Below are 25,934 nucleotides of genomic sequence, written 5' to 3'. Positions count from 1 at the left end.
ATGCTATGCACTATAAGAAGTTACATAGTACTAAAGGTCATTAGCGATTGTCGCCCATGGATCCCCCCACGGGAACACTCACTGTAACGACCGAGTCTTCGGCCGAGGCATCGTCGTACTGCGGCACATAAACGTAGAGAATGAGGGCATGATCATCGGCAAAGCACGCAATCACCCTCCCCTCGAGCCGCCCGACGCTCAACACCCGGCTCCAATCCTTGCCGTCGACGCGCACCGTGGCCCACTTGTCGGGCCCGGCCTCGCGAAACAAAGCGCTCGGGTGTTCCTCAATGGGGCCCTGCAGCTGGGCCGGGTCGAGCTGGGGGTTGTCCAGGCCGGTCCAGGTGCTCGCGATATCGACCGCCTCGGTGGCGATGCGGAGGCGCAGCGAGCCGTGCATGTTGGCGCTCAGCTCGAGGCGGGGACCTCCGCCCGCGCGGTTCGCGGAGGACGAGGAGGAGGAAGCGACGGCTAGTTTGGTGAAACGGTCCGAGATGGCCTTAAGTTGCAGGAGCGGAGGCAGCTGGATGTGGACGTCGGGTTCGCGGACCTTGGGCTGCATGATGGTCTCGACGGTTTCCGGGTGGAGGACGCGGACGGGGATGTCCTGGGTGATGATCTTTTCGCGTTCGCGGCGGAGGGAGGTCTCGAGGTGTTCTGGGGCGAAGGCGGCGGCGTCGTCGTCGTAGAACGGGTCGTCGTCGAAGGTGGATACGCCTGCTGACGCGACGGACCGGTGGCCCGGCACGGTGGCCGAGTCGGTTGTGGTGGTGATGGTCATGGAGAGGATGGGGACGCCCTCTTTTTTGGTCAGGCGCAGCGAGGCCGAGGTGCTGTTGAGGGCCGACTTGAGGGCGCGGTGGAGGGGTTGGAGGGGGAGTTCCAGGTTGATGGTGTTGTTGGCCTCGGCGGATTGGATGTGGTAGTTTTCGAACATGAAGTCCATGGAGAGGGAGCTACAGCGAGAAAGTCGACTCGTTAGCTTTCTGGACCTTGGAGAGGAGGTTCAAGGCGCTGGGGAAGGGTAACGTACGCCCATACTTGGGACCCAGTGTCCGGAATGACGGTAAAACGCGCCGTGTCATCGTCCAGGCGTACCCAGGCAATCTTCTCGAGAGAATTGAGAGCAGCCGTGAGTTCTGTTGAAGCCCAGTGGTTAGCCGGTCGTCTTGTCATGGTCGCCCGGTAACGGATTGGCGGTGGCATGTGGCATACTGGAAAAGGTCCGTATGTTTTTCAACTCGGTCTTGAACCGCATCTTGTCGGTTGTTTCTTATCATGTGCGACAAGGGAGCATTGGAGTTGTGAGGAGAGAGACGACGGAGTGTTGTGAAGAAGAAAAGAGGCCGTGGGTACCTATTGACTTCTGACGTACGAAGCTGGACCCTGGGCCCAGTGTTCTGGTACAGTTGGGTACCTGCATGTACATACGTACTTTTGCACGGAAGGAGGGGTAAGAACGAAGTACACGAAGTACCTACTATTCTCCGTATATGCCCCGCCATACAAGTCCAGATACGGGCCTTGAAGCAAAGCCCGGTACATTTGGCAAAGTGTTGTATTTCAGTATGGTCACTCTATTCGTACATTATCAAGTAGTAGCCTCCAAGATGCATGCGCGAAAACAAAATTCCGCTCCTCGCTCCCTTAATTTGCACCCCTGAACGCCTCACGCCGCGCATCGATTCGCCGACCCTTAAATTGTCCCTGACCGTCCCGTCCCGTCCAGCCAAAGTGCCATGTTACTATTTCAAAGCGGTTCACCGTGTCGTGTCCCCTTTCGATCACCGCCTGCATCTGTCCCGCGGCGGCCGGCGCGGTCCCCTCAACTGCTGCAGCTTGGCCTCATACCACGTCTTCCACAAGACGTCCAAGTGCGATCGGCAAGGCGGGAACCTGGGCGCCGGCGGCGGGGTCGGCATGGACCCGTCAAACACCCACAGGCCCGGGCGGCGGAGCGCCTCGATGGTGGTGCGGTCCCACATGTTGGGGATGACTTTCCGGAGGCGCACGTCGCAAAAGTCGCACACGTCCGGCACGGGCATCTGCGGGTTGGCCTGGGCGAGGCGCCTGCGGTCCGACTTGCCCAGGGACGTCTGCGGCAGCCAGAGGTGGCCGCACTTGCAGTGGTAGTTGCGCCGGCACGTCGGGCACGCGTGCTGCTCGTTGCCTTGGCCGAGGATCCAGCCGGCCAGGCACGCGCTGCCGAAACGGTGGCCGCACGGTAGGTATGTCCATTTCTCCAGGTATCCGTCCTGGTTCCGCCGGCCGACGCGTTCGAAGCAGATGGGGCAGTCGGGGTCGGAGGATGGGTCCACCTCGGTGGCCTTGATGGAGATGGTCTTGTCGAGCTTGGCCTTTTTCCCGTGTGATGGTTTCTCGTCGAGAGGTCCGTCGCACACCAGCAGTGGCTCTGCACCGACCAGGTCGCCTGCCGGGTCTTTCCGACGTCGAAATAGAGTCGTAGAGAGTCTGGAGAACATGGTGGTCTGTGTTGCGAAGAGGAGTGCGTGAGAGAGGGTGAGAGTGGGAAAGGGGGATGGGGAGGGAGAAGAGAGGAGAAGGAGGAAGTTTTGAGAGTTGGTTGCCTTGAGGTTAAACTCGACGATGGTGTGGCATAGAGGAACAAGTGGCGCGGTGCCCAGCCAACATCAAGAGGTTTCTTCAACAAAACGTGGAAATTAACTTGTAATTCTAACGCCATGGCGCCGATGTCTCCAACATTCGCTTCCGGTCTTAGTATACCCGAACCCAGCAGATGAGATTGAATTTTGAGTTGTTTTTTTCTGACTTTTTTTCCCTTCTTTTCTTTTCTTTCTTTTCCAAGAGTTATGGGTTTCTCACTTCACGCCGCGACTAGCTTGTCTTGAATGTTGGTGACGAGAGCGTGCCATCCAGGGAAAACATTGCATCGACTAGTTAGCGTATCACTGTAGCTTGTATCAGAGAGCAGCTGTAAGCTGATTTCGGCGAGCGACTCGGAATAATAGACCCAGACTCTGATCTAGATTCTTTTCGTATGTCCGTAATGAGGATCATGTTCGCGCCTTTCCCAAAGCTGGTAGGTCGCCAGTCGCATTCAGAGGTCGAGAGTTGGTTGCGTGTCTGAGGCACGTGACAGCGGTTCGAGTGAGACATCCAGACGCGACGAGCCGCCAGTCCGGATTCCCCTAGCCGCAACCGTCTTTGTCGAGCATTCCAATGGCCTCTTTTCGTTCCAAGCCAAATATAGGAAAGACCGTGAGAAAATCAACCGAAAACGCCAGATTGCAACCTCGTTGAGGGAAAGCCCCGGGGAAACTCGCGGTGTTTTGACGGATGTATAATAAGAGCTCGTCGGTTCGGGTCCGTCTGACAAAATTCGTAAAATTCGTACATGATCTCCTGATGTCTATCGTCTCGGGTGATTTCTATCGTTTCGGCCATCGTCACTGCTGTCATCTCTGAAACCCGCCTCTAGACTGAGAGGAAGGGGAACCCAGGTTAACATCCATGTTGTATTCGATTACCTCGGAGATGCGCTCGCCCGGCGCAGTGTGATGATCAACTCACTCTCTGCTCAACCGTCTGGTATTGTCCGGCCCACTGCCATGCGCATCCTCGGCAAGGTGCCTGCGCGTGTTTGGGTCGACATAGCCCAGCTCCTCCCCATCCTCCGAGGCCGCCCTGTCGCCAAATGCGCCGCCGCCGACAACGGGACTGTCTGATGCGTTGCGCTGCCAAAATGGATAGGGAGGCGCCGCGGCCATTCGCGAAAACATATTCTGGACGCTCTGGCGGAGCGATGAGGTCTGGCTGGATAGACTGTCCAGAGGGATGTACTGAGCGTAGCGTTGGCGGGCTTTGCGCCATAACGGGAAGACGATGTACGTGGTGATTAGGAATAACCCGAGGGATATGGAAGCCGTTATAAGTAAGGGCTGCAAGCGGTCAGGATGAGGACGTTAGCTGTATAGTTTGGTTTGGGTTGAGGCTTCGAGCGGTGCCAGCTGGGATGCGAACAAAACCAAAGTCCAGGGACGACGGGGAAGAGCGAAGACGAAGAGCGAAGACCAAGAGCGAAGACCATCTCACTCACCTTTAATGTTGTGTTGCTGCTCATGGCAGGCCAGTTCGTACCTGCTCAACAGCGGCAAGAGACGATACAGATGGACGGAGAGATTCGATTCCTGAGGATGTCGGAAGCTCAAGAGTCCTCATACGAGGTACCTGAAGCTCCAAGATACGCGGCCCCGAATGCTGTGCTGAATAAGCAATTCTTTACGAAGTATTTATTCGTATCTTCGGATTGTCGAGGTACTTTGTAATTACGTATTCGTCGTACCTTGCGAAACGCTCCGTCACTTCCACCGTCTTCTCTACATATAAGGAAAGCCATGAAGAATACCACTTTGGGACAGTAAGACGGTAGAATATACCAATTTAGGTGCGCTCAAAGTAATCTGCCGGGACATACTGAATACTACTTTGCGGAGTAGTCTCTTCTTTCGTCTTTAAACAGAAGCGGCAAATCGAGAGACGGAGGATGACTTGCTGGTGATTGGCCCGATACAGACCAAGTAGCGTCTACTTCTGGCGCGAAACAGTAAACATTTCAGGGGTTGGTTCGTCATTGGCGGGTCCAGCGACCCAGTACGTACTGTACACCTTGCCCCAGTCTTAGTAATCAGTGGTTAGGTAATTAGGTATGCTCCATTCGAAAAGAGCAAAGCAGTTGAGAGACTCCCCTCCACACGACATCTCTACTCGGGACTCGGCTGTATGGTCCGTACAGTACAGTACGCCTACGTGGAAAAGGGGGAAAAGGGGAAGGAATACTCCCGTGATCCTGCATGTCCAGAACTACCCAATTTCTATTTCTTTTCTCGCCACCTTTCCACTTCAACCTCGGACAAACTGACGAATTGAACCCGAATCGACGATACGCCCCGAGAGAACGTCAACCCGACAGACCGTTCGCCTAGTCGAGCCAGGGACACTTTGTATGTACTGTACAGAGAGACCCCTCCTGTCATGGACTTTCTTTTGCCTCGTTTCTCGAACATGACTTTGTCTTGACGCCAAATGCGTCCGAATGTCGGGCCTGCCGCTATGGAGACCAGCTGCACAGGCAGAATTGATCACCGTTATGCGCTTCTGTGCCGTATTGACGTTCGACAAACCTTCACCATGTGCAATGACTGACAGCCAGTTCGTGATCTAGGTCTACAGGAATATATCGTCCAGCGAACTCATTCTTCTGCCATCCGTTCGTCCATTCTCCGTCTCGATCCAAACACAGGCCCTGCCTCTCCCGACTTGTATATACGAATACACACAATACATACACTCCTCATATCCCTCCATACCGACGAGCGACCTGTACGAGCACATTTCCTTGCCCGGCTCCAAGACAGCAAGGAACTACACGATTACGGAACGACCACACATATACCCGCTCTTGCCTGACCCCGGAATGAATACAGTCCGATACTGCGTGTCGTTGTTTCTGACCGAAGAAAAGAGTTCCGTTTACATGCCCTTCGGATCATCTGTCTCGTAGTTGAACGCGCAGTTACATATGTTCCGGTCCCGGGCCTCATCCATTCGCCAACCTCCGATCCTCAAACATTTCTCTGCCGACCACGACCAGACATGGCCACATGCTAAAACATAGCCGATTTATGCGAACAGACTTGAACCTCGTTGCAATTTCCTAAATATTTTTCGGCATTTTTTTTCCCTCGTTTTTCCTACCGAAACGCCAACTCATCACGCCGCACGTGTCGCATCTACTCTCGTCCTCGCATTCCATCATCACCGCCCGCACTTCACTGCACTCAATCATGCGACCTGCCTTGACTAGCCCACTCGCTTACCACGGTCGCCACTCGCAACCTTGAAAAAAAAAACGATCCGCCTAGCGAGGCGACACACGTGCATGAACAACGGGCTAGGCGTTACAACTCGCCTATCCGTTCCACCTCCATGCCGACCATGTCCGCAAGCGATAAATCGAGGCAATCCTCTGGAGCCAAGTCTTTCTTCTCCAGGAGTCGGAACAAAGATAAACGATACACCGGCGATGACGCTAGGCATGTCGTCCCCGCCGACCACCACGACACGGCTAGCTCGACCGGCTCGCGCTCCTCCCGCCACCACAGGCGCGGGTCGTCGGCCGTCTCTATCGATCAACCGCAATCTCCAGACGGCCGGAACACCACCACTCCCTACGATCACTACCACCCGGATATGCGATCCCCCGCCCCGGTCGACTATCCTACACGCCGCGAACCCCCCCCGCACCACCTAAACCAGCCCACCGGCGATTTCCATCACTACCCCGTCGTCGACTCCCCGCGCATGGTGGGCCCCGCCGCCTCATACCACCCGGGGAACCGCCTCGCGCCAGGAGCTTCCAACATCACCATGGCCTCGACGGGCAGGCAGACCCAGCTACAACAATGGGGTCCTTCTCGCGGGAGTATGGCCAGCACCATCAGTGGGCCCAATCACCCCAGACACGATTCATACATGTCCTCGCCCAGTCGGCTATCTGGCGACAGCTACAGCCTTCATCCGGGGAACGGAGCCACCAACGACGCGGCGGCACATTACCGCTCGTCAAGAGCCGCGGCGCCAAGTATCTCGTCACAAAACTCATACGCCTCACACCCCTCCCAAAGGGAGTCGCACAGGATGGCCAGGCCGTCCGCCGGCTCGGGAAACCACGACAGCTTCCACTTCCCCAAACCCGACAACGACGAAGTCATCCACCAGATGTTTCTTGATCTGATGCAAAAGAGGGGCTGGCACAACCTCCCGGAGCAGGCCCGCCGCCAGATGAGTGCCTACGACCCTTCCAAGAAATGGACCCTGCTCCACCAAGACGCCCTCGCCGAGTGGCAGGGAGAACAGAAGAGGAGGCAGACCGCCAGGCCGGGCCAGTATGCCGCCCCGGACTTGCTCGTACAATCCGACGAGGAGGGCTCCCCCGAATGGTACGTCCGACGTGTCATGGATAACAGCCTGGACATCAAGGGGCTCGGCAGCCTGGAAGTCAACCTCCGGACCCAGCAGATCGGCTGGGTGAGGCGCTTCATCGAGTGTCAGGGCCAGGTCGCCCTGACCAACGTCCTGCTCAAGCTCAACCGCAAGACAGGCCTGGGGCCCGCCGCCCCCGAACAAAAGGGGACCGTCGAAAAGAGCCTGGACCGGGAATACGAGATCATCAAGTGCCTCAAGGCCCTCATGAACAACAAGTTTGGCGCAGACGACGCCCTGATCCACCAGCAGATCATCATCGCCCTCGGCACCTCCCTCATCTCCCCGCGCCTCATGACGAGGAAGCTCGTCAGCGACGTCTTGACCTTCTTGTGCTTCTGGAACGACGGCGACGGCCACCTCAAGGTGATCCAGGCCCTCGACACGGTGAAGAACCAGGCGGGGGAGAACGGTCGCTTCGACGCCTGGATGCGCCTGGTCGAGGTCACCGTCGACGGCCGGGGCAAGATGGGCAGCCTGGTCGGGGCCAGCGACGAGGTGCGGAGCGGCGGCATCGGCATGGAGAACCTGCTCATGGAGTACGCCGTCACCACCATGATCCTCGTCAACAGCATCATCGACACGCCGCGGGAGCTGGAGAAGCGCATCCACATGCGCGCCCAGTTCCTGGCCTGCGGCATCAAGCGCATCATCACCAAGATGGAGTCGTTCCAGTACGAGCTCATCGACAAGCAGATCGAGCGCTTCCTGTCCAACGAGGCCATCGACTACGAGGACATGCTGGACAGGGAAAGCAGCAGCATCAAAGACAGCATCGAAGGCGAGGTCAAGGACCTGAACGACCCCGTGCAAATCGTCGACGCCATCCAGACCCGCCTGCAAGGGAGCAAGTCGCAGGACTACTTCGTCTCGGCCCTGCAGCACCTGCTGCTGATCCGCGAAAACGACGGCGAGGAGCGCCTGCGCATGTTCCAGCTCGTCGACTCCATGCTCAGCTACGTCGCCATGGACCGCCGCCTGCCGGACATGGACCTGAAGCAGAGCCTCAACTTTACCGTCCAGAGCCTCCTGGACAAGCTCCACACCGACTCGGAGGCCCGCCAGGCCCTCGACGAGGCCGTCGAGGCTCGCCGGATCGCCGACGCCGCCATGGCCGAGCGCGACGACATGCAGGCCAAGCTGGAGCTCGGCGCCGACGGACTCGTTGCCAAGTTGCAGAAGCAGCTCGACGAGCAGGCGAGGTTCATCGACGCCCAGAGGCGCCAGGCCGACGGGCTCAAGGCCGAGCTGGAGAACATCCAGACCCTGAGGGCCAAGGAGGCGCAACGCTACGAACTGGAGACGAGGGAGCTGTACTTGATGCTCCGGGACGCGCAGGACGTCGCGGCGTCCAATGCCGTCAAAAACGGCAGGGTCGCGCCAGAAGAGGACCCCACCCGCATGCAGGGCATCCTGGACCGGGAGCGCCTCATGGAGCGCCTCCAGATGCACATTGAGCGCCAGAAGACGCAGTTCAAGCTCGAGGGGAGGGTGTGGGGGGAGACGGTGGGTCCGTCCGACCGATTGCGGGCGTTGCGCGAAGAGATGGACGGCGGCTCCCAAGGCGCCGGCGCGCCGCCCCGGGATCTGGCCAACAGCATGCTCGGGAGCGTTCAGCGCCACACCAAGATTACGCGGAAGCCCGTCGGTTCCGGGGACGACGCGGTTTCCGAGGAGGGGGAAGAAGACCTGGAGGAGGAAGAGGAGGATGGCGAGGTCGTGTACGAGAAGCCGCGCGTGGTAGAGATCAGGAGGCCGCCGGTGGTGGACCCCAAGCATCAGGCCGCGTTATACGGAGAAATGTCCAGCAAATTCAAAAAGTTCGACGCAAGCGACTCGGAAGACGAGGCCGACGGGGATGCCAACGGCCCAGCGGGCACCGATGCGCCACCACCCAAGATTGAGATTACCGATGCTGCCGAACCTCCCCCGCCGCCGCCGCCGCCACCACCTCCTCCTATGCCTGGTCAGCCTGGCGCTCCTCCTCCTCCCCCTCCACCACCACCACCGCCTCCTCCTCCACCACCGCCGATGCCAGGCATGCTATCGCCTGCTACTGGCGGTCCTCCCCCACCACCGCCTCCGCCTCCCCCACCCCCTCCACCTCCCATGCCGGGGCAGGCTGGCGGTCCTCCCCCACCCCCACCCCCTCCACCACCGCCGCCAATGCCGGGCGCCGCCGGCATGCCTCCGCCTCCGCCTCCACTGCCGGGTGCCATATCGGGCCATTTCCTATCCCAATCGACCGGCAACTTCTCCACCGGACAGTCGATCGGGCTTCCGGTGGTACGGCCGAAAAAGAAGCTCAAGGCACTGCACTGGGAGAAGGTGGACTCGCCCATGGCGACGCATTGGGCGGCGCACACGCCGTCGGCAGAGGCACGCGAGGAGAAGTATCTCGAACTGAGCCGTAAGGGTATCCTGGACGAGGTCGAGAAGCTGTTCATGGCCAAGGAGGTCAAGAAGATTGGCAAGAGGGGTGCGGTCAAGGATGACAAGAAGCAGATTATATCGAGCGACCTCCGCAAGGCATATGGTAAGTCTCGACTTTTCTTTTTCTTAAGCAACTCATGATGCCTGAGCGAATGACACGAACTGACACGAAACTAGAAATTGCGCTTGCCAAGCTATCACAGGTGTCGGTAGAAAAGATCGCTCAGATGATCATTCACTGCGACGACGAGATTCTGGACAACAGCGTCATCATGGATTTCCTGCAAAAAGAGGAGCTCTGCAACATTCCCGACAACACGGCCAAGCAGATGGCGCCGTACAGCAAGGACTGGACAGGGGCCGAGTCGGACAAGGCGGACCGCGAGCAGGACCCGTCCGAGCTGACGAGGCAGGATCAGATCTACCTGTACACGGCGTTCGAGCTGCACCACTACTGGAAGAGCAGGATGCGGGCGCTGGCGCTGACGCGGTCGTACGAGCCCGAGTACGAGGAGATTGTGACCAAGATCAACCAGGTCATGTCGGTGTCGGAGGCGCTCCGGGATTCCGTGTCGCTGATGAACGTGCTCGGGCTGATCCTGGACATTGGCAACTACATGAACGACGCCAACAAGCAAGCGCGGGGCTTCAAGCTCAGCTCGCTGGCGCGGCTGGGGATGGTCAAGGACGACAAGAACCAGTCGACGCTGGCGGACATGGTGGAGCGGATCGTGCGCAACCAGTACCCGGAATGGGAAGGGTTCGCGGCGGACATTTCGGGGGTGACGACGGCGCAGAAGATCAGCATCGAGCAGCTCCAGGCGGACGCCAGGCGGTACATCGACAACATCCGCAAGGTGCAGATGTCGCTCGACTCGGGCAACCTGAGCGACTCGAAAAAGTTCCACCCGCAGGACCGCGTGGGGCAGGTGGTGCAGCGGCACATGAAGGAGGCGCGGCGGAAGGCGGAAGAGATGGAGCTGTACCTGGAGGAGATGGTCAAGACGTACAACGACATTATGGTGTTCTACGGCGAGGACCCGACGGACGACAACGCGCGGCGGGACTTTTTCGCCAAGCTGGCGTCGTTTTTGACCGAGTGGAAAAAGTCGCGGGAGAAGAACGTGGTGATGGAGACGACGCGCAAGCGCAACGAGGCGTCGATGATGCGCAAGAACGCGCAGCTCAAGGCGGCGGCGGCGGCTTCGGGCGGGGCGGACGCCGGGCCTGCGTCGCCGTCGAGCACGGGGGCGATGGACTCGCTGCTGGAGAAACTGCGGGCGGCGGCGCCGCAAACGCGGGACCAGAGGGACCGGCGTCGCAAGGCGCGGCTCAAGGACCGGCACCAGGTGCGGATCGCTTCGGGGCAGCAGATTCCGGATATGAACGAAATCCCGGCGGTGGAGGCGAAGCTCAGGCAGCAGGGCGACGACGCGGCGGCCGGGGGGGAGGGAGATGGGGGGGGAGACGGAAACAAAAACGAAACCGGGGCAGGGGCGGGAGCTGGCGCGGGTGCCGGGTTGACGTCGGTTCGGGAGGGGGGGACGACGGGGACGGGGGCCAGCGAGGACGATGTGGCGCAGCGGGCGGCGTTGCTGCTCCAGGGTATGCGCGGTGGGGACGGTGCAGAGGAGGATGACCCGGAGAAGCGGGCGAGTCTACGAAAGTCGAGAAGGCAGACGGCGGAGGAGGAGAGGAGGATGAGGAGACGGAGACGTGAGAAGGCTAGCACGATGAGCAGTGCGAGTGAGGCGGATACGACCACAGCGGCCGCAGCAGCAGCAGGGACAGGGACGGGGGAATCTGCAAAGGAGGGGATACCACCTCCGCCGACTATACCATCGACACCGACGATTGAGGAGAGCCGGTCGGAGACATGAGACGCGACGATACACACCCCTGAGGGTGCCCTCGAGTTGGATCACTACCCATTGCACTAAGCGCCGAGCATCATTCATTATGCATCATGTCATCCAAGATGTTTACACTTGATGTCTACTACTCTCTCCAAGGTGGGAGGTCCAACGTCCGAGAAGCAAATACAAGTGAGGGAGAGGAGAGAGTAGACGGGAGAGGAGTAGACGAGAGAGGAGTGGACGGGAGAGGAGGTGTATGGGAAGCATTTCGTCCATTGCTACGCATTTGAATCTGTCTGTTTGGTCAAATAGAAGATAGATTGGGTTCAAGGTGCTGATACCAGGCCAGGCCATCTCATTTCGTTGTCTGGGAGGTTGGGAAGGGGTTTCGTTTATATCGGGCTAGTTGGTGTCTCAGAGCCTTTATGTGTAGCAAAGCATAATCATTTCTTGGTCTTACAGTTAATTACAGGGCTTCCCAGAAGAGTCTGGTTGTATTTCCTCTCCTGGGTCGTTCCAGATCAGTCCTTCGTTGAAAGGACGAGTATAAGGAGTGTCTGCGTCTGCGGCTAAAAGGGGCTAAAAGGGGCGGCGAGGGGGTGAGGGAGGTGAGGGTCGAGGGATGGACACGGACCAACTAGAGAGTGCGGGGAAGGGGGTCAAATGACCCCCACGTGTACATTGGCAAACAAGAAATGCACCCCCATGTATAGTGGGTAAGCATTAATGACGAGTAGTTTCTTAGCCACCTATGCGCGTTACCTACTCTTCACTTATGCTTAGTCATGTAACCCCTCCCTGTCGTACTTTTAGTCCCCATATTTTCCCGTGCCCCGCGTCTCGTTCAACTTCACCGTCACATCCTCTACCCCAGCAGGCCTTCCCATCCTGTCCAAGGTATCTGCCGTTATCCGTACTCGAAGCGGGCGGGGGTTCGAGAGCGGACCAACAAGTCGACAATGACCGGAACGAACCATGATTGCTGGACAAATTCTCCCCGAGAGGAGGATGATGCGAGCTTGCATCTGCATCTGCATCTTGGACGATCAAGGCCTCTCTGATGAGAGGTAGCTATGGCTATGGCTATGGCTATGGCGTCTCATCGTATTTCCAATTTTGTTTCCTCTCATGGCACCTCACCAGCTTATACTTACTCTGTCTACTTCCTTCCCTAAAGGCCGAACGGTAAAACCTAACCACCAAAGACGCACATCAAAGACGGTGGATATATAAGAGGAAAAGGGGAAACACAGCCTGTCATTCGGACTCACCTCACGACAGGCACAAGAACAAAAGCATACGCCATGGAAGAACCCAAGACGGGCCTCGTCCTCGGCTACAGGGCAGCCCATCCCTTCTCCCGCGTCCAGCTGACCGACCGCGCCTCGGTCCAGGAACTCCTCCGCACCCTCCTCGACCCGCTCGAGCCATTCTTCTCCCCCACCAAGGCCCGCGTCCGCTGCCCCGGTGCCACGGCCGTGCGCTTCGACCAGGCCGCCTCCGACGTCGAGGGCTTCTGCCGTCCGCTATGGGGCCTCTCCTCTCTCCTCGCAGGAGGGGGGGAGTACCAGGGCACCGCGTGGTGGGTGGAGGGTCTCAAGTCCGGCACTGACCCGGAAAGCCCGGAGTACTGGGGGTATCCCCGGGATAACGACCAGCGGATGGTTGAGATGTGTCCTTTGGGTGTGTCCCTCTCCTTTTTGTATATATACAGTCCTTTCACGAAGGGCAGCGCTAATGTGGAATGTTTATAGGCTTCGCCCTAGCGGTAGCCCCGGTCTTCTGGCAGAACCTGACTGCAAAGGAACGCGACAATGTCGAAAACTGGCTCGGCAATTCCATCAATCAGAAGAAGTATGGGACCAACCAAGCAGACTGACACCTTCAAGGGCAACGTGCTAACCACCAAACCCACTCTCAGCATGCCCAACACCAACTGGCTCTGGTTCCGCGTCTTCGCAAACCTCGGCCTCAAGAAGAACGGCGGCAAATTCTCCCAGGCCCGCCTCGACGCCGACATTGAGCACCTCGAAACCTTTTACCGCGGCGACGGCTGGGCCAACGACGGGCCCGAGGACATCCACCAGATGGACTACTACTCGTCCAGCTTCGCCATCCAGTTCCTGCAGCTCCTGTACGCCAAGATTGCCGGGGACGACGAGCCCGCGCGGGCCGCCGAGTTCCGCAACCGCGCCCGGATGGTCGCCCTCGACCTCGCCCACTACTACGACCGGGAGGGCCGCGCCATCCCCTTTGGCCGCAGCCTCACCTACCGCTTCGCCATGGTCTCCTTCTGGGGCGCCCTCGCCTACGCCGACGTCGAGCTGCCCGCCCCGCTCACCTGGGGGATGGTCAAGGGCATGGTCATGCGCCACCTGCGCTGGTGGCAGACGCAGCATGACATTTGGACTCCGAGCGGCACCTTGGCCATTGGCTACTCGTACCCAAACATGTACTTGGCCGAGAACTACAACAGTCCGGGAAGTCCAGTAAGTTGTGTCTTTTCTTTTTTCCATTCATCAGTCTACTTTTTTCTCCTTTGCCGCTGACCGACGACAGTACTGGGCCTGCCTCGCTTTCATCTGCCTAGCCGTCCCCGAAACCCACCCGTTCTGGACATCGGAAGAAGAGCAGGCCTGGCCCGCCCTCCCGGCCATCAAACCCCTGAAACACCCCGGTCACATCATGAGCTACCTGGGCGACCACTGCATGCTGCTCTCCTCCGGACAGGCCTGCAGCTACCCGATGAAAGGCACCCACGCCAAGTACGGCGCCTTCGCCTACAGCAGCGCCTTTGGCTACTCGGTGCCCACGGGTGTTTTCAGCCTGGAGCAGTACGCCCTGGCGTCGCAGCTGGGTCTCTCCGACGACGGCGGCGAGTACTGGAAGACGCGTCGCCTGTCGCAATACACCGCCCTCGAAACCAGAGGTGAGGACGGCGTGCCAGTGCTCGTGTCGCTGTGGAACCCCTTCCCGGACGTGACCGTCAAGACCATCCTCGTGCCGCCCCGCCAAGACACCCCGAACTGGCACCTGCGGATCCACCACATCGACGCCGCGGGCCGCGCCGTCATGACCGCCGACGGCGCCTTTGCCATCCGCAACACCGACTCGGTCATGGCCCGGTCCCTGGACCCATACGACCCAACTGCAGGCGAGGGCACCTCCCCGCGCATCATTGGGAACTACGACCTCAACACCCCGGACGGGTGGTCGACGGGCCGCGACGGCGCCTTTGCTGCCGCCATCGGCGCTGGCGCTGTGGGCATCAAGGCGCTCGAGGCAGACACGGAACGGTCGGCTAACCTGGTCAACGCGGATCCCAACACGAACCTCGTCGAGTCGCGGACCGTGATCCCGACGCTGCAGAATACCCTGGAGAAGGGCCGGTCGGCGTGGTTCGTGTCGGCCATCTACGCGCGGCCTGCGGTGGACGGCCTGGCGCCTACGAGTTACCTGGATGGGTGGGATAAGCCGCCTTCTGTGCCGTCCTGGCTTGCCAGCGAGCCGGGCGGAGTTTAAGTGGATGTCGACAGCTTGGCTATCTTAATTCATTTTTTTCTTGTCCGATCGTTCCGTCGACGTCCGTCGGTTCACTGTCAAGTCATCCGTAATACCTGCTTGTGATGCCAAAGGATGCATTGGGCAACAAAAGACATAGGCTATGAAGCCAAAGGAGAAACAAAATTTAACATTGTCGCTCTTGTGTTGAAACATTGAAAGTTCCCGCAAAGTGCTCGCCGTTGAGATGCACCTCCCCGGTCCTTCCGAGACCCATCATAATCTTTTCCTGGCCCGACCTGACCATCCCACGCCCATTGGTATCCAAGAAAATGACAATAAACAGTAAACCCCCAAATCAGAACGAAAGACTTTTAAGCCTTGGCAAACTCCCTGATGAAAGCCGCGAGCTTCTCGGCCCCCTCCAGCTGGATCGAGTTGTAATTGCTGGCGCGGATGCCGCCGACGCTGCGGTGGCCCTTGAGGCCGAGCAGGCCCCGAGCGGTGCCCTCCTTGAGGAAGGCCTTCTCGGACGCGTCGACGTCGCCGCCCTTGGTGACGCGGAAGCAGATGTTCATGCGCGAGCGGACCGAGGCGTCCGGGACGATGCGGTAGGTCTCGGGGTGGGCCTCGAGGGCGGCGTAGATGAGCGATGCCTTCTTGTCGGCCACGGCCTGCTGGCCGTCGACCTTGTCGGGGAAGGTGCGGAGGAGTTTCTTGAGGACCTGGCCGGCGATGTAGACGCTGTTACGGTGTTAGTTTGATTGGCGTGCGTTTGGAAATAAGTAGGGAAGGGAAAGGACATACTCGAAAATGCTGAGAGTGTTGTACAGGCTGTTGTTCTTGGCAATGGTCTCGTAGGAGAGGACAATGGGCCCAATGGGCAAGCCGAGTTTCCGCAGCAAGGCCGGCTCAGGCTGTGGGGTGGTCGGGGGAAGCAGGGTCTTCTTGATGACGGCCACGGTAATGCCGGTGGACCCGACGTTCTTCTGGGCGCCGAAGAAGATGATGGAAAAGTTGCGCACGGGAATGCGGCGGGACAGGATGTTGGAGCTCATGTCGGCGACGACGATGGGGCCGGTGCCGTCGGGACGAGGGGCCAGGGAGGCGGGGAACGCGGGGAACTCGACGCCGTCGACGGTCTCGTTATCGCAGTAGTAGACCAGGGCCGGGTCGCGGCTGAGTGTCCAGTCCTTCTCGTCGGGGATCTTGCCGTACTTGCCGTCGTTGACGGTGCGGGCGTCGGCGGCGAGGTTGACGTGGTCCGGGCCGAGGAGGCGAACGGCTTCGGCGTGGGCCTTTTGGCTCCAGCCGCCGGTGACGATGTAGTCGAGCTTGAGGTCCTCGTCGACGGCCCTGCGCAGCTCGGCCTCGACCTTGTCGTGGTTGTCGGCGAACTGGCGGAGGAGGTCCTGCCTGCGGCGCGTGACCCAGGCGCCGACGAGGTTGTAGACGGTGGCGGAGAACTCGCCGCTGCCGCCGCCCTGCATGAAGAGGATGTCGTACTCGTCGGTGGGGATGTCGAGGAAGGCGGCCAGGTCGGCCTTGGCCTCGTTGATGATGTTTGTGGCGAGTTCGCTGCGGTGGGAGTGCTCGGCGATGCCCAGGCCGGTGCTGTTGTAGTCCACCAGGGCTTGGGCGGCGTTCTGGAGGACGTCGGTGGGGAGAAGGGCGGGGCCGGCGCCGAAGTAGGTGATTTCCTCGCGGGTGGGCATGATGGGCGGTCGAGCTGGATTTAGGGGATCAATGGGCCGGATGGAGATATAAAGCCGTGAATTAGGTCGACGGGTGAGGGTGGTTCTCAGTATATGACGGGGACGAGAAGATGAAAGGGTGGAGGTATCACGAAAAAGACAAGATATATAAGGGGAAGTAGTAGCAAGTCAGGGCAATAGAAACGAGTCAGCTGACGCAAAGCTGCTGGACAGACAAGATAATAATAGAAAAAAAGGATTCCTCAGAAGAGTACGAATAAGAAAAAAGGTATGAAGAGATGAAAAAAAAAAAAGAGGCGCTATTCCAGGCACATTAGAAGACGGAGCTCACTCCCAAGCGTGACTCTTTGACCCCGCCATGAAGAAGTCTGGAAGTACTTTGTACATGATGCAATTCCCCGCACGCCGGAATCGGAGGAATCCCAATTGGACACAGTGTAATGCATGATATGATACTGTCCTCATGGCTGCAGGACTCGGAGGTGGGGCACATGTACATGTACGAATACATGAGGTCTTCCCCAGGTGTAAGTACCTAGGTACTCTGGCCATCCACACCATCACCACCTCCTCTCATACCATCTCCATATCGACGACACGCCTTCATCTTCTGCCACTGAACACTTTCTCCAGCCAACCGCAAGACCAGACCATGCTCAGCTGAATGTGAGCGTGTTGACTCGATTGGGCCAACGTGCTCGTACTCCCAACATTCTGAGATGCCTCGGCCATGCTACAGACAAAGTCCTTTCGTCCCTAGGCAGCTCGTTGGTCAAAGAACGGAGTAGAACGACACACAGAAAGGGTCAAATCGCCGAGTAGAATCACACACACACAGCAAGCCGCTTGGACAAGATGCCACCACCTACTAGCACAGTACCCGAGCGAAAGGGCTCCGACCCGGGCCAGGCGTCGCGGCAGTCCAACACGATACCACCCCCCCAGTTTCGTACGTGTCTCTCCCTTCCGTTACAGACCGGACCGTCGTCGCCTGGGAACCAAAACGGCAGAACAATCGCTAACTTGCAACCCACCCCCAAGCCACACACAACTCCCCGCGGACCTGGCTCATAACCCACGCCCTCTCACCCCTGGTCGTCCGTCTGATCCGCCTCCTCCTGGCCCACGGGGACTATGTCGTCGCCTGCCTCCCCCCGCACGAGATGGAGGACGAGGATCGCAGCGCCGACTTCCGCGACCTCGTCACCGAGTGCAAGTCGACCACCCGCCGCGACCGCGAAGGCTGGCGAGACCGCCTGCGCGCCATCCGCTGCGACGGCCGCGAGGCCGGCCAGTGCATCGCCGCCGTCGCCGAGGCCTACGCCGTCTTTGGCCGCATCGACATCCTCCTCTGCTGCGGCTGCGATTCCGTCGTCGGCACCGTCGAGGAGCTCACCGCCGGTCCCCCCGTCGTCCGCAACCTCGTCCGCGACCAGTTCGAGTCCATCTTCTTCGCCCACATCAACTTTATCAAGGCCGCCCTGCCCCGCCTCCGCGCCCAGCATACCGGCCACATCATCGCCCTCACCTCCATCGGCGGCCATATCGGTACCCCCGGTTTCCCCATCACCACTTCGGCTACCTGGGCTCTCGAGGGTTACTGTGACTCGCTCGCTTATGAAGTGGCCCCGTTTAATGTGAAGGTCACCATCGTCCAGCCGAACAAGGAGGTCCAGACCCTCACCAACCGCATCGTTTTTGCCCCTCCGCTTCCCACCACTTACATCACCACGAACATTGCCACTCCCCCAACCACTGCTACTGCCAACACCGCTGCTGCCAATGCTACTGCCAATGCTGCTAATACCGCTGCTAATGCCGCTGCCGCTAATGCCGCTGCCAATGCCGCCAATACTGCCGCCAACTCTGCGTCCCCCTCGACAGCCCCGGCCGTCGCAACCATGACCCCCACCGACACAGACCCAGACCCAGACGTCGACCCAGACATAGACCTCCCCGATGCCCCCGACGTCCCCCAGGCGCCCAACGTCCGCGACATGCTCACCAAAGTCCTCAACGCGAACCCCGACACCGCGCTCGACCCCGACTCGACCGACACCATCCAGTACCGGTACCCGCGCCTGGCCCCGGACGCCATCGACCGCCTCGTCACCGAGACGGTCCACGCCCTCGTCGCCATTGGCGGCCACGAGAACCCGCCGGCCCGCCACATTGTCGGTTTCGAGGGGAGCACCGCCGTCAAGGAGAAGCTCAAGACGGTTACCGAGGAGCTCGAGGACTTTGTCGAGGCGAGTCTGGCTGTTGACATTTTCGACAGCGAGCTCAAGACCGAGGCGAGAGCCGGCGGGAGGCGCGCCGTCGAGTCGTCCCCTGCGGCGCCTGGGTCGACTGCTTCAGGATAACGGGCAAAAAGGGAGAGAATGATTTTTTGGACAAGAAAACGACCGCTTTGCTATGAAATTGATAATTACACACTACAGTTAGGTAATGCCTCCTCCCAGCGCCCTGTATCATCACTCGCTGTAATACCCGTTCTTTTCCTCTGTACCATTTCTCGGTTCACCTCGTCGGACTAAGCGGCCTGTTAAATCCGCCCTGGCGATTCATGTACTGCCGATACTCCGACTTCTTCTCCTTGCGGACACCGCCGACATTGTTCCCTATAATCTTCTTCCCCTTGGTCGTGCCAAAGCCCCCGAACCCCATCATGGCAGCCATGGCCATGGCGTCTTCGCCACCGTCCACTTCCACGTCGTCGTCGTCCTCGTCGCCGCTGCCGCGGGCCTCGCTTTTTCTCTCCCTCCCCCTCCCACGCCTGTGGTCCTCCTCCATGGGTGACCCGTGCCTACTGTCGGGCCGCTCGCTGCTGCGGCCGCTGTCCCCACCGCCTACCCTGAACGACATGTTGGTCGTGTGCGACTCCCTTTGGGAGTGTTCGCTGCCGCCTCGAGTGCGTGTCGGGGGGTGCTCGGTGGTTTCGTGGCGCGAGCCTGGTCGGCGGGAGGGCGGTGGGCTGGCTGTATTCTGGCGGGGGGAGGCGGAGCGCCGGCGGTCTCGCGATGCTGGGAAAAGAGCTAGTTAGTCTTTGTTTTCTTTGATTTATTTCCAATGTTTTGGTTTGCAGAGGGAATGGAGAAGATGATGGGAGTTGGCGGGCAAGAGGGAGAAAAAAAAACTCACCGTCAAAGTCGTCGTCTCGTCGCCTAGGCGGCCGATCTAGGTCATCCTCATCGTCGTCTCTCCGGCGTCGTCCATCGTCGGGTCCCCGTTTCCGATCCCTGGCATCCCAGTCTCGGTCTCGGTCTCTCCTGTCCCTGTCGCTCGGCCTGTCGCGACCGTCGCGGCCGCGGTACCGATCGCGCGACCGCGGTCGATCCCTGTCGTGTCTCTCGCGTGACCTCGATCTGTAGCGACGGCTGCGGTCGTCCCGGTCATCTCGGGCGTCTCTCCGGTAGCGGTCTCGCGGCCTGTCCCTGTCTCGTTCTCCGTCGCGGTCGTAGCGGCTTCGACGGTCGGACGGCTCGTCCCAGCCACCGCGTCCTCGACGCATTGTGCAAGGTAAAATGGGTATGGGAGTCGAATAGCGTATCGGTTTGTATGGCAATCGGGGTCTGTATGGGACGGGACCTGGTATGTCGGTTGATGTTGATCAAAGAATGCGTTGGGAGATGGAAGTTGCGGTTGCTTGGTGTTGTTTGTAAAGAATTGAGTGACGAAGTGACAGGCAAGTCCCGCCAAGACCACACAGTGTGACACACTATACTATTTACATCAGGAAAGGGCCCATGATACAAAGCGTTTCTGAACCCAACGAGCTGTCTTGTTCTTTTTTGCCTTTTCTTACCTGTTTTATTCTTTCCTTTTCTTTTTTCTTCTTTTTGTATCTTTTTTGCCCCTTTTGTTTTCGTAAAGAATGGTCTCAAAGCTCATCTGTCACTTCAATACATGGCTATTCGTACAAGTCGCCACTACAGTCCATCAAAAACTTTCATACTGTGTAGATCACTTCCTCGAATTCATACTGTATACTTAAGTACCTAGGTCCCCACTTCCTTGAGCTTCGCGCTCTTCTCTTTCTGGTGTCCAACTTGGAGTCATACATCACCAGCACCAGCTCCGAGAATAACAAACTTCAGAGCCAGAGCCCAGATCGTCCTCGAGGACTTCAAAACAAGCTGTGCGCGCTGAATATCTGACCAGTTCCGTCCTTACACTCAGCGCCACATATCAGTCCGTCTCGCCGTCCAATGCAATACCAGACCCTCCTCGGACTACCAGACACAGTAGCCCAGAAGACGGGAAGCTCTGCGAACAGCAAGTCAAAAGCACCGAGAACGCCTCTAGATGGTCTCCATAATTCGATCCATTCTTTCTATCTCACTGTGCTACTGCTGCCTTGCGAAGAGACAGTACCGGAAATCCGCTACTCTTAACGTCTGCATCCACCAAGGAGTTGAGCACGCGCCGCACATCTAGACAAGACGGACATGGCCGGGTGTGATTCCTCCATGTGTGACGTCAAATAAAATAGGCGCGCACCGTCAACGCAAAATCTGCATTGCAACTTCCAAGTCCTGAATCTCCTTCTTCAGCGTCTCCCTGCCCTCCCTCGTCCGCCGAGATTCGCCCGCCACGGCAAGCAGCTTCTCCGTGCTCAGGTCGAGGACCCATGTCTCCGAGAACAGTCGAAGGGGGCTGCTCGGACTGGAGAGCAGTCTGAAATTGACCACCTGCATGAACACATTGTCGACGAACCGCTTGTAGGCCACCTTGTAGTAGGCCTTGAGGGTGTCGTGTATGTTCTCCTTGGCGTATTCTGCGTTGCTCTTGTTCGTGATTGCATCTGCAATAACAGACAGACTGACGACGGAGGCGCCGCTACCGGACTCCTTTCGGGCCTTGGGGTGCAATGCCTTCTTGATCCGTACACCGTAGCTCCGCTGTTGGTTATGGTTGAAGTAGTGGTTCAGCGTGTACGGCTTAAACTGTCGCTCGATGTTGACCAGCAAGCTTGCTTCCTTCATGCTGTCCTCGTACTTGACGCAGAGGACGGCCAAGATGGCCGATGTGACCTCCTGTAGCACCTGAGCGTCTCTACAGACGACCTCCAGTGCCGTCAGGATGAATCGATGGACAAGGAGGATGATCTTACTAAGGTATTGCATCGTCATCGTCTCCCACTTCGTTGACTGCTCCTGGAAAGCGCTTCGGAGAATGCCGGGACCGACAGTGCCCAGGTCCAGGCCACGGGAGCGGTGGTAGATATCGTCGATCCACGTCATGATGTCCTTCCTGGGAGGCTTGATGGACCAATCTGTGACGATGATGTTGTCCAAGTCAGAGAATGCTGCGGGATCAGGAACGATAGACGCAGCGAGATCCAGCACGCGATCGTCATCCTCCGTCGCAGAGGAGGAGCTATCGCTTTCGTAAGACCACAATTTCAAATCGTCCTCGGATTGGAAGATGTAAGTACGAGCAAACTTGCTAAAGTCCTTGCTGAACTGCTCCGTGACGTTAGCGACGGCCGTGATGAGCCGCAACTCGTCCCTTGCAAAAGCCGGATGAGCCGAATAGTCGGCATCGAGTGCGGCACGGACGAGGGCCTGGAAGTCGCTTGCGATGCTGACGAGATATTGCTGCTGCTCACGCTCCGTCTGGCGCGCGGCGCCGAGGTCCTTGAGCTTCTTCTCGGCCTTTACCAATCTTTCGCGCGTCTCGGCCCGGAGCTTGGGGAACGCACGGTCCGTAATCTCGCCCAGTAGGTCCTCCAGCCGCGCCCGTAGGGCGGATATACCGACACAGTCCCCCGGAAGGCTATCCCACGGATGTTGCAGGAACATGGCCTCACGCTTGCCCAGGGCGGCTAAGGCGTCGGCCTCTTCACCGAGATCATCCCCGCCTCGGTTCGTGACCACATGGTAACCGAGCTTGAGGGGCTTCCGGTTCCCTTCCACCAAGCTCACCACGGCGGCTTTGGCTGTCTGTTCCGTCAGCAGATCGGCCTTGGTCAGAATCCCGAGGGTCCGGTCCCCGGCCCGGTCAGCCTCCTCTGCAAGACTCAGGATCTCCTGCGTGGCGACATCGACGTTGCTGGGTAGGACAGCGAGGATGACGGTCCGGTTGTCCTTGATGTACCGCTTGACCATGCTCCTGACGAGTTCCTTGTCCTCGTTGGTGGTGACACCCTCGGTGGTGGTGCGGAAGATACCGGGCACATCGATAATAGTCAGGTAGTCCTCGTCCGGACCGCATTTCTCAATCTTCAGCACGTCTTCGGAAAAGGTGTTTTCGCCAGCTGGATTGTCCGTGGTTCTGATTCCCATGAGGACGTTGACCTGGATACCGTGGTTAGATTGATTGATTCGAATCCCAGTAGCTGGACAACATGTTGCACTACTTACCTCTGTCAAGATGCTAGGAAACTCGATGCGAAGCTGTGCCGTCGTCTGCAGCGACCTGGCGTACCCCTCGAGCTTCTCTTTATATTCTTTCGAGGCATGTGGGCCGGGAATGACGCTGATGTCGATCCGCTGGTCTGCCTCGCGGCGGTGGGTGATCTGCGTGGCATACCGGGTGCAAAGTTCCTGGCCTCGGGGGAACGGGATGCCCGTCAGACTCTCCAGCAAAGATGACTTCCCCGAGCTCTGGTCTCCCACAGCAACGAGCTGTGGCAGAGGCAGATAGGCGCCTATGTTTCTCTCGCGGAGTTGGTCGATCTTCTTGAGCCGCCCCAGGCTCGTCAGGTGGACGGAGGGCTGGTCACCGGGTTTGGCACACATTGCGATGGGAGCGAATGTGGAACGCAGACACTTGAAGGGAAGGAGTAGAGCAGTAGACGGAAAAGGGATGAGAATGCGTTGATATATCTGGAGAACCTGGCATCTTCTTAACGGGGTAAGGGGTTTCGTTTGCAGCTCGTTAAAACCTGACTGGAGGCACTCAGGTGGTCAACACCGACCAGCACAACGACACTCTGGTCGAACTACTGGACGATGTAGTGTTCACTCGGGATATGGGCAGGCAAACGGAGGACCAGGCAAGCTAGCTGATCGGTCTCCTGCAACCATGTCGCAGACATACTCCGCCAACTGTGAGGATAGTCATGAGGAGGCAACACACCAACTATCAGGTGTGGTTAGCCGGATAAGCACTGAGGAATAAGGAAAAGGCTGAAACCTGTTGTTTGATCGGAGCCTGATTCTCATAGCGCATCAACTCAATTCAAAGGGCATTTCCTGTCATCCTGGGACACGATCCGTCCCAATGCTCCTGCCAGCTGACCTTTTCACGCATCACTGCGATGTGGCGCCGTGCTTTCTCTTGCCGGCAACAAACAGTGGATATCCATTTTACACCGCCATCAGGGAAGCGGTGCCTAGCCACATGTGCCAGAGTGACGGCGGAAGTGCACATAAGCGGAACTGAACAGGAGTCCGCCTCGCCATGTTCAAGCCTGCATGAGGCGGTGAGGTGGCGATGAAACTGGGAAAGAGCTGAACTGACGTGTGGACGGGGCTTGCGAGTTACTGGGGCCTTTGGCTTGGGCTGGTTGAGCTGGGACCGACCTGGCACAAGAAAGTCGGCAAACCGGTGGCATACATAGGAGTTCGCGCCATAATCATCAACATCCAAGCTGATCATGTGCAATCTTAGGATGCCTTCAGTGCTGGCGACAGTACTTTTGCGGGCCCTCACCCAGACGAGCTCTCACGAGAAGCGAAGATTGGGGCGGGATCCCATCATCCCACTATAGCCTCGAGCCTCTGAAACTGGCATCGTTAATTCGGTCAATGATCCACCGATTCGCCGATTCACCGAGTCGGTGTGGTGAGCTCCGGCTGTCAACATATACACGGACTCTGACGGAGCAATGTGCCTGGAGATCTGGGGCGATATACGATGGCGTTTAACTCTGGGGGAAAACGATACATTGCACTTCACATTGCAGTATTCATGCATGTCTACCGCCTTGATCCTCTTCATTCCACCCAGTCAAGTCGAATGACCGTTCCGTTCTGCACGTTTGGATGCCGTGGGCTGTTCGACTCGGACTGGCCAGAAACACCAACACCCAACTGTGGCATTACCCGACTTCCAACACCTGCATCTTCTTCGCTACCTCAGACAAGCTGAAATAACAATGAAAAGGCAATGGGTTCGCGTCTCCTGGAGGCAGTGTAATACCAGGGACACTGTGGGCAGGACCATGTGCAAGCACAGAGGGCCCCGTCCGCGGGCCAAAAATAAGAATAATCACGATTGGTCTCCTTAGAGACCTTTCAGAGATTAAACTGAAAAGAACAGATACTACACTTGATCTAAGCCAAAAGGCTGCAGAGGAAATCCGTTAGCATAAATCGTCATGATGGGCCTCGGGCAGGCAAGTTTGGGGTCGGGTTCAACGTACCAAAGAGAGCTAAAGAAGAAAGAAGGAAAAGAGGAAATGGGAGGTGGTCGTCGGGTTTATATAGGAAAAGGTTGGAGTCCGTGCACGCGGGAATCAGCCGAGTGGCGAGGTACGTACCGTTAGGCAACCGGGATTTGTCGCGATTATGTAATAATACTTTCGATGATTCGTTCGTTACACGTGTACGAAGTACATACGCGTTGAATGTTAGGTAATTAGGTACCTAGTCAACGACATGGTCTGCGTCTACAACGTAAAACGGAGGTGTCCGCCACGAAACATACGAGCACAAGCAGCTGGTAGTCAGACGTCTTCTTTGTGCTCGGCTCTTGAGTTATCAGGATATCTCAATTTCCGAAAGCAAACGTCTCGAGGAGTTACAATTACTTCGTACAGAGTGATTGGTTCATTGGGTATCTTTTTGGCTAGAATACGAAGTGCGCTTGAGATGCTCCATGGTGCGGCGACTCGATAGAGGCAACTCGGCAAGGTCGCGATGCGTACACGGACCGGCAGTGGATTGTTGAATTGTTCCGTTGGTCTTATCGGGCTCAGTAACTTTAAGAGAACTCGGGGAAAACTCGGACGTGTTCTTGCCCAAAAAGCTACGGGATATCTTAGCCGTCTTCTCATGAGGATGCAATCCAGGTACGCTACGTGAGGATCCCGTAAATGCGCCTATCCTAGTAAGAACGGTAAATACAACGGAAAAGAGCTCACTATGCCACTCCCTTCACCAAACCGGCTGGCTTGTGTGCTTTCGCATTGAGTTACAGAGTACTTTGTACATGATCTAGATCAACATCTCGCAAAGGTGTCAACTTGGAACCACAATGACAGGTGTACATGTACGTTGTACTCCGCATCTTGCAGCGCAATCCGAAAGACGGATAAGTACGGTACAAGTCCGGTGGGTTCGCTCCTTTGGGCGCGGAATGACGGACGACCCGCAGCCTTGGCCAAACACTGCTAGGGAGAAACTTAATTCCCAAGTACATCACACTGCTTAAAGTAATAGAAAGTGTACTTGTATCT

At 57.9% G+C, this 25,934-nt stretch overlaps 9 protein-coding genes across 9 annotated transcripts; 4 read left to right on the top strand and 5 right to left on the bottom strand.

Moving 5' to 3' along the window:
* Positions 1-3: 3 nt before the first annotated feature.
* ACRALDRAFT_2094284 (uncharacterized protein) lies at positions 4-1,258 on the bottom strand (the record flags this gene model as incomplete). The annotated part of the gene is made up of 4 exons (XM_071022663.1): positions 4-30; positions 83-956; positions 1,034-1,139; positions 1,216-1,258. The coding sequence occupies 4 exons, from the start codon at positions 1,256-1,258 to the stop codon at positions 4-6; spliced, it is 1,050 nt and encodes a 349-aa protein (XP_070879886.1).
* A 526-nt stretch (positions 1,259-1,784) lies between these two features.
* Positions 1,785-2,483, bottom strand: ACRALDRAFT_2024758 (uncharacterized protein; the record flags this gene model as incomplete). The annotated part of the gene is made up of 1 exon (XM_071020256.1): positions 1,785-2,483. The coding sequence occupies one exon, from the start codon at positions 2,481-2,483 to the stop codon at positions 1,785-1,787; it is 699 nt and encodes a 232-aa protein (XP_070879885.1).
* A 3,296-nt stretch (positions 2,484-5,779) lies between these two features.
* ACRALDRAFT_2056821 (uncharacterized protein) lies at positions 5,780-11,816 on the top strand. The gene is made up of 2 exons (XM_071021787.1): positions 5,780-9,559; positions 9,634-11,816. Exons 1-2 carry the CDS (start codon positions 5,968-5,970, stop codon positions 11,334-11,336), a joined length of 5,295 nt encoding a protein of 1,764 aa, XP_070879884.1. The 5' UTR covers positions 5,780-5,967; the 3' UTR covers positions 11,337-11,816.
* An 800-nt stretch (positions 11,817-12,616) lies between these two features.
* Positions 12,617-14,834, top strand: ACRALDRAFT_1059399 (uncharacterized protein; the record flags this gene model as incomplete). The annotated part of the gene is made up of 4 exons (XM_071016027.1): positions 12,617-12,995; positions 13,067-13,128; positions 13,187-13,801; positions 13,872-14,834. 4 exons carry the CDS (start codon positions 12,617-12,619, stop codon positions 14,832-14,834), a joined length of 2,019 nt encoding a protein of 672 aa, XP_070879883.1.
* Positions 14,835-15,187: 353 nt separating this feature from the next.
* ACRALDRAFT_1053563 (uncharacterized protein) lies at positions 15,188-16,528 on the bottom strand (the record flags this gene model as incomplete). The annotated part of the gene is made up of 2 exons (XM_071015782.1): positions 15,188-15,557; positions 15,621-16,528. The coding sequence occupies 2 exons, from the start codon at positions 16,526-16,528 to the stop codon at positions 15,188-15,190; spliced, it is 1,278 nt and encodes a 425-aa protein (XP_070879882.1).
* Positions 16,529-17,383: 855 nt separating this feature from the next.
* ACRALDRAFT_2039404 (uncharacterized protein) lies at positions 17,384-18,891 on the top strand (the record flags this gene model as incomplete). The annotated part of the gene is made up of 2 exons (XM_071020958.1): positions 17,384-17,477; positions 17,570-18,891. The coding sequence occupies 2 exons, from the start codon at positions 17,384-17,386 to the stop codon at positions 18,889-18,891; spliced, it is 1,416 nt and encodes a 471-aa protein (XP_070879881.1).
* Positions 18,892-19,048: 157 nt separating this feature from the next.
* On the bottom strand, positions 19,049-20,039 carry ACRALDRAFT_2024753 (uncharacterized protein; the record flags this gene model as incomplete). The annotated part of the gene is made up of 2 exons (XM_071020255.1): positions 19,049-19,551; positions 19,670-20,039. 2 exons carry the CDS (start codon positions 20,037-20,039, stop codon positions 19,049-19,051), a joined length of 873 nt encoding a protein of 290 aa, XP_070879880.1.
* Positions 20,040-20,121: 82 nt separating this feature from the next.
* ACRALDRAFT_205263 (uncharacterized protein) lies at positions 20,122-20,990 on the top strand (the record flags this gene model as incomplete). Its single annotated transcript, XM_071021652.1, has 7 exons — positions 20,122-20,177; positions 20,219-20,236; positions 20,286-20,306; positions 20,415-20,484; positions 20,548-20,666; positions 20,721-20,898; positions 20,940-20,990. The coding sequence occupies 7 exons, from the start codon at positions 20,122-20,124 to the stop codon at positions 20,988-20,990; spliced, it is 513 nt and encodes a 170-aa protein (XP_070879879.1).
* Positions 20,637-23,271, bottom strand: ACRALDRAFT_1073466 (uncharacterized protein; the record flags this gene model as incomplete). Its single annotated transcript, XM_071018101.1, has 2 exons — positions 20,637-22,787; positions 23,181-23,271. The coding sequence occupies 2 exons, from the start codon at positions 23,269-23,271 to the stop codon at positions 21,031-21,033; spliced, it is 1,848 nt and encodes a 615-aa protein (XP_070879878.1). The 3' UTR covers positions 20,637-21,030.
* Between the last annotated feature and the right edge of the window lie 2,663 nt (positions 23,272-25,934).

This window comes from Sodiomyces alcalophilus, assembly GCF_042370955.1.
Source record: "Sodiomyces alcalophilus JCM 7366 unplaced genomic scaffold ACRALscaffold_1, whole genome shotgun sequence".
NCBI lineage: Eukaryota > Fungi > Ascomycota > Sordariomycetes > Glomerellales > Plectosphaerellaceae > Sodiomyces > Sodiomyces alcalophilus.
This window is presented reverse-complemented; position numbering and strand designations above follow the sequence as displayed.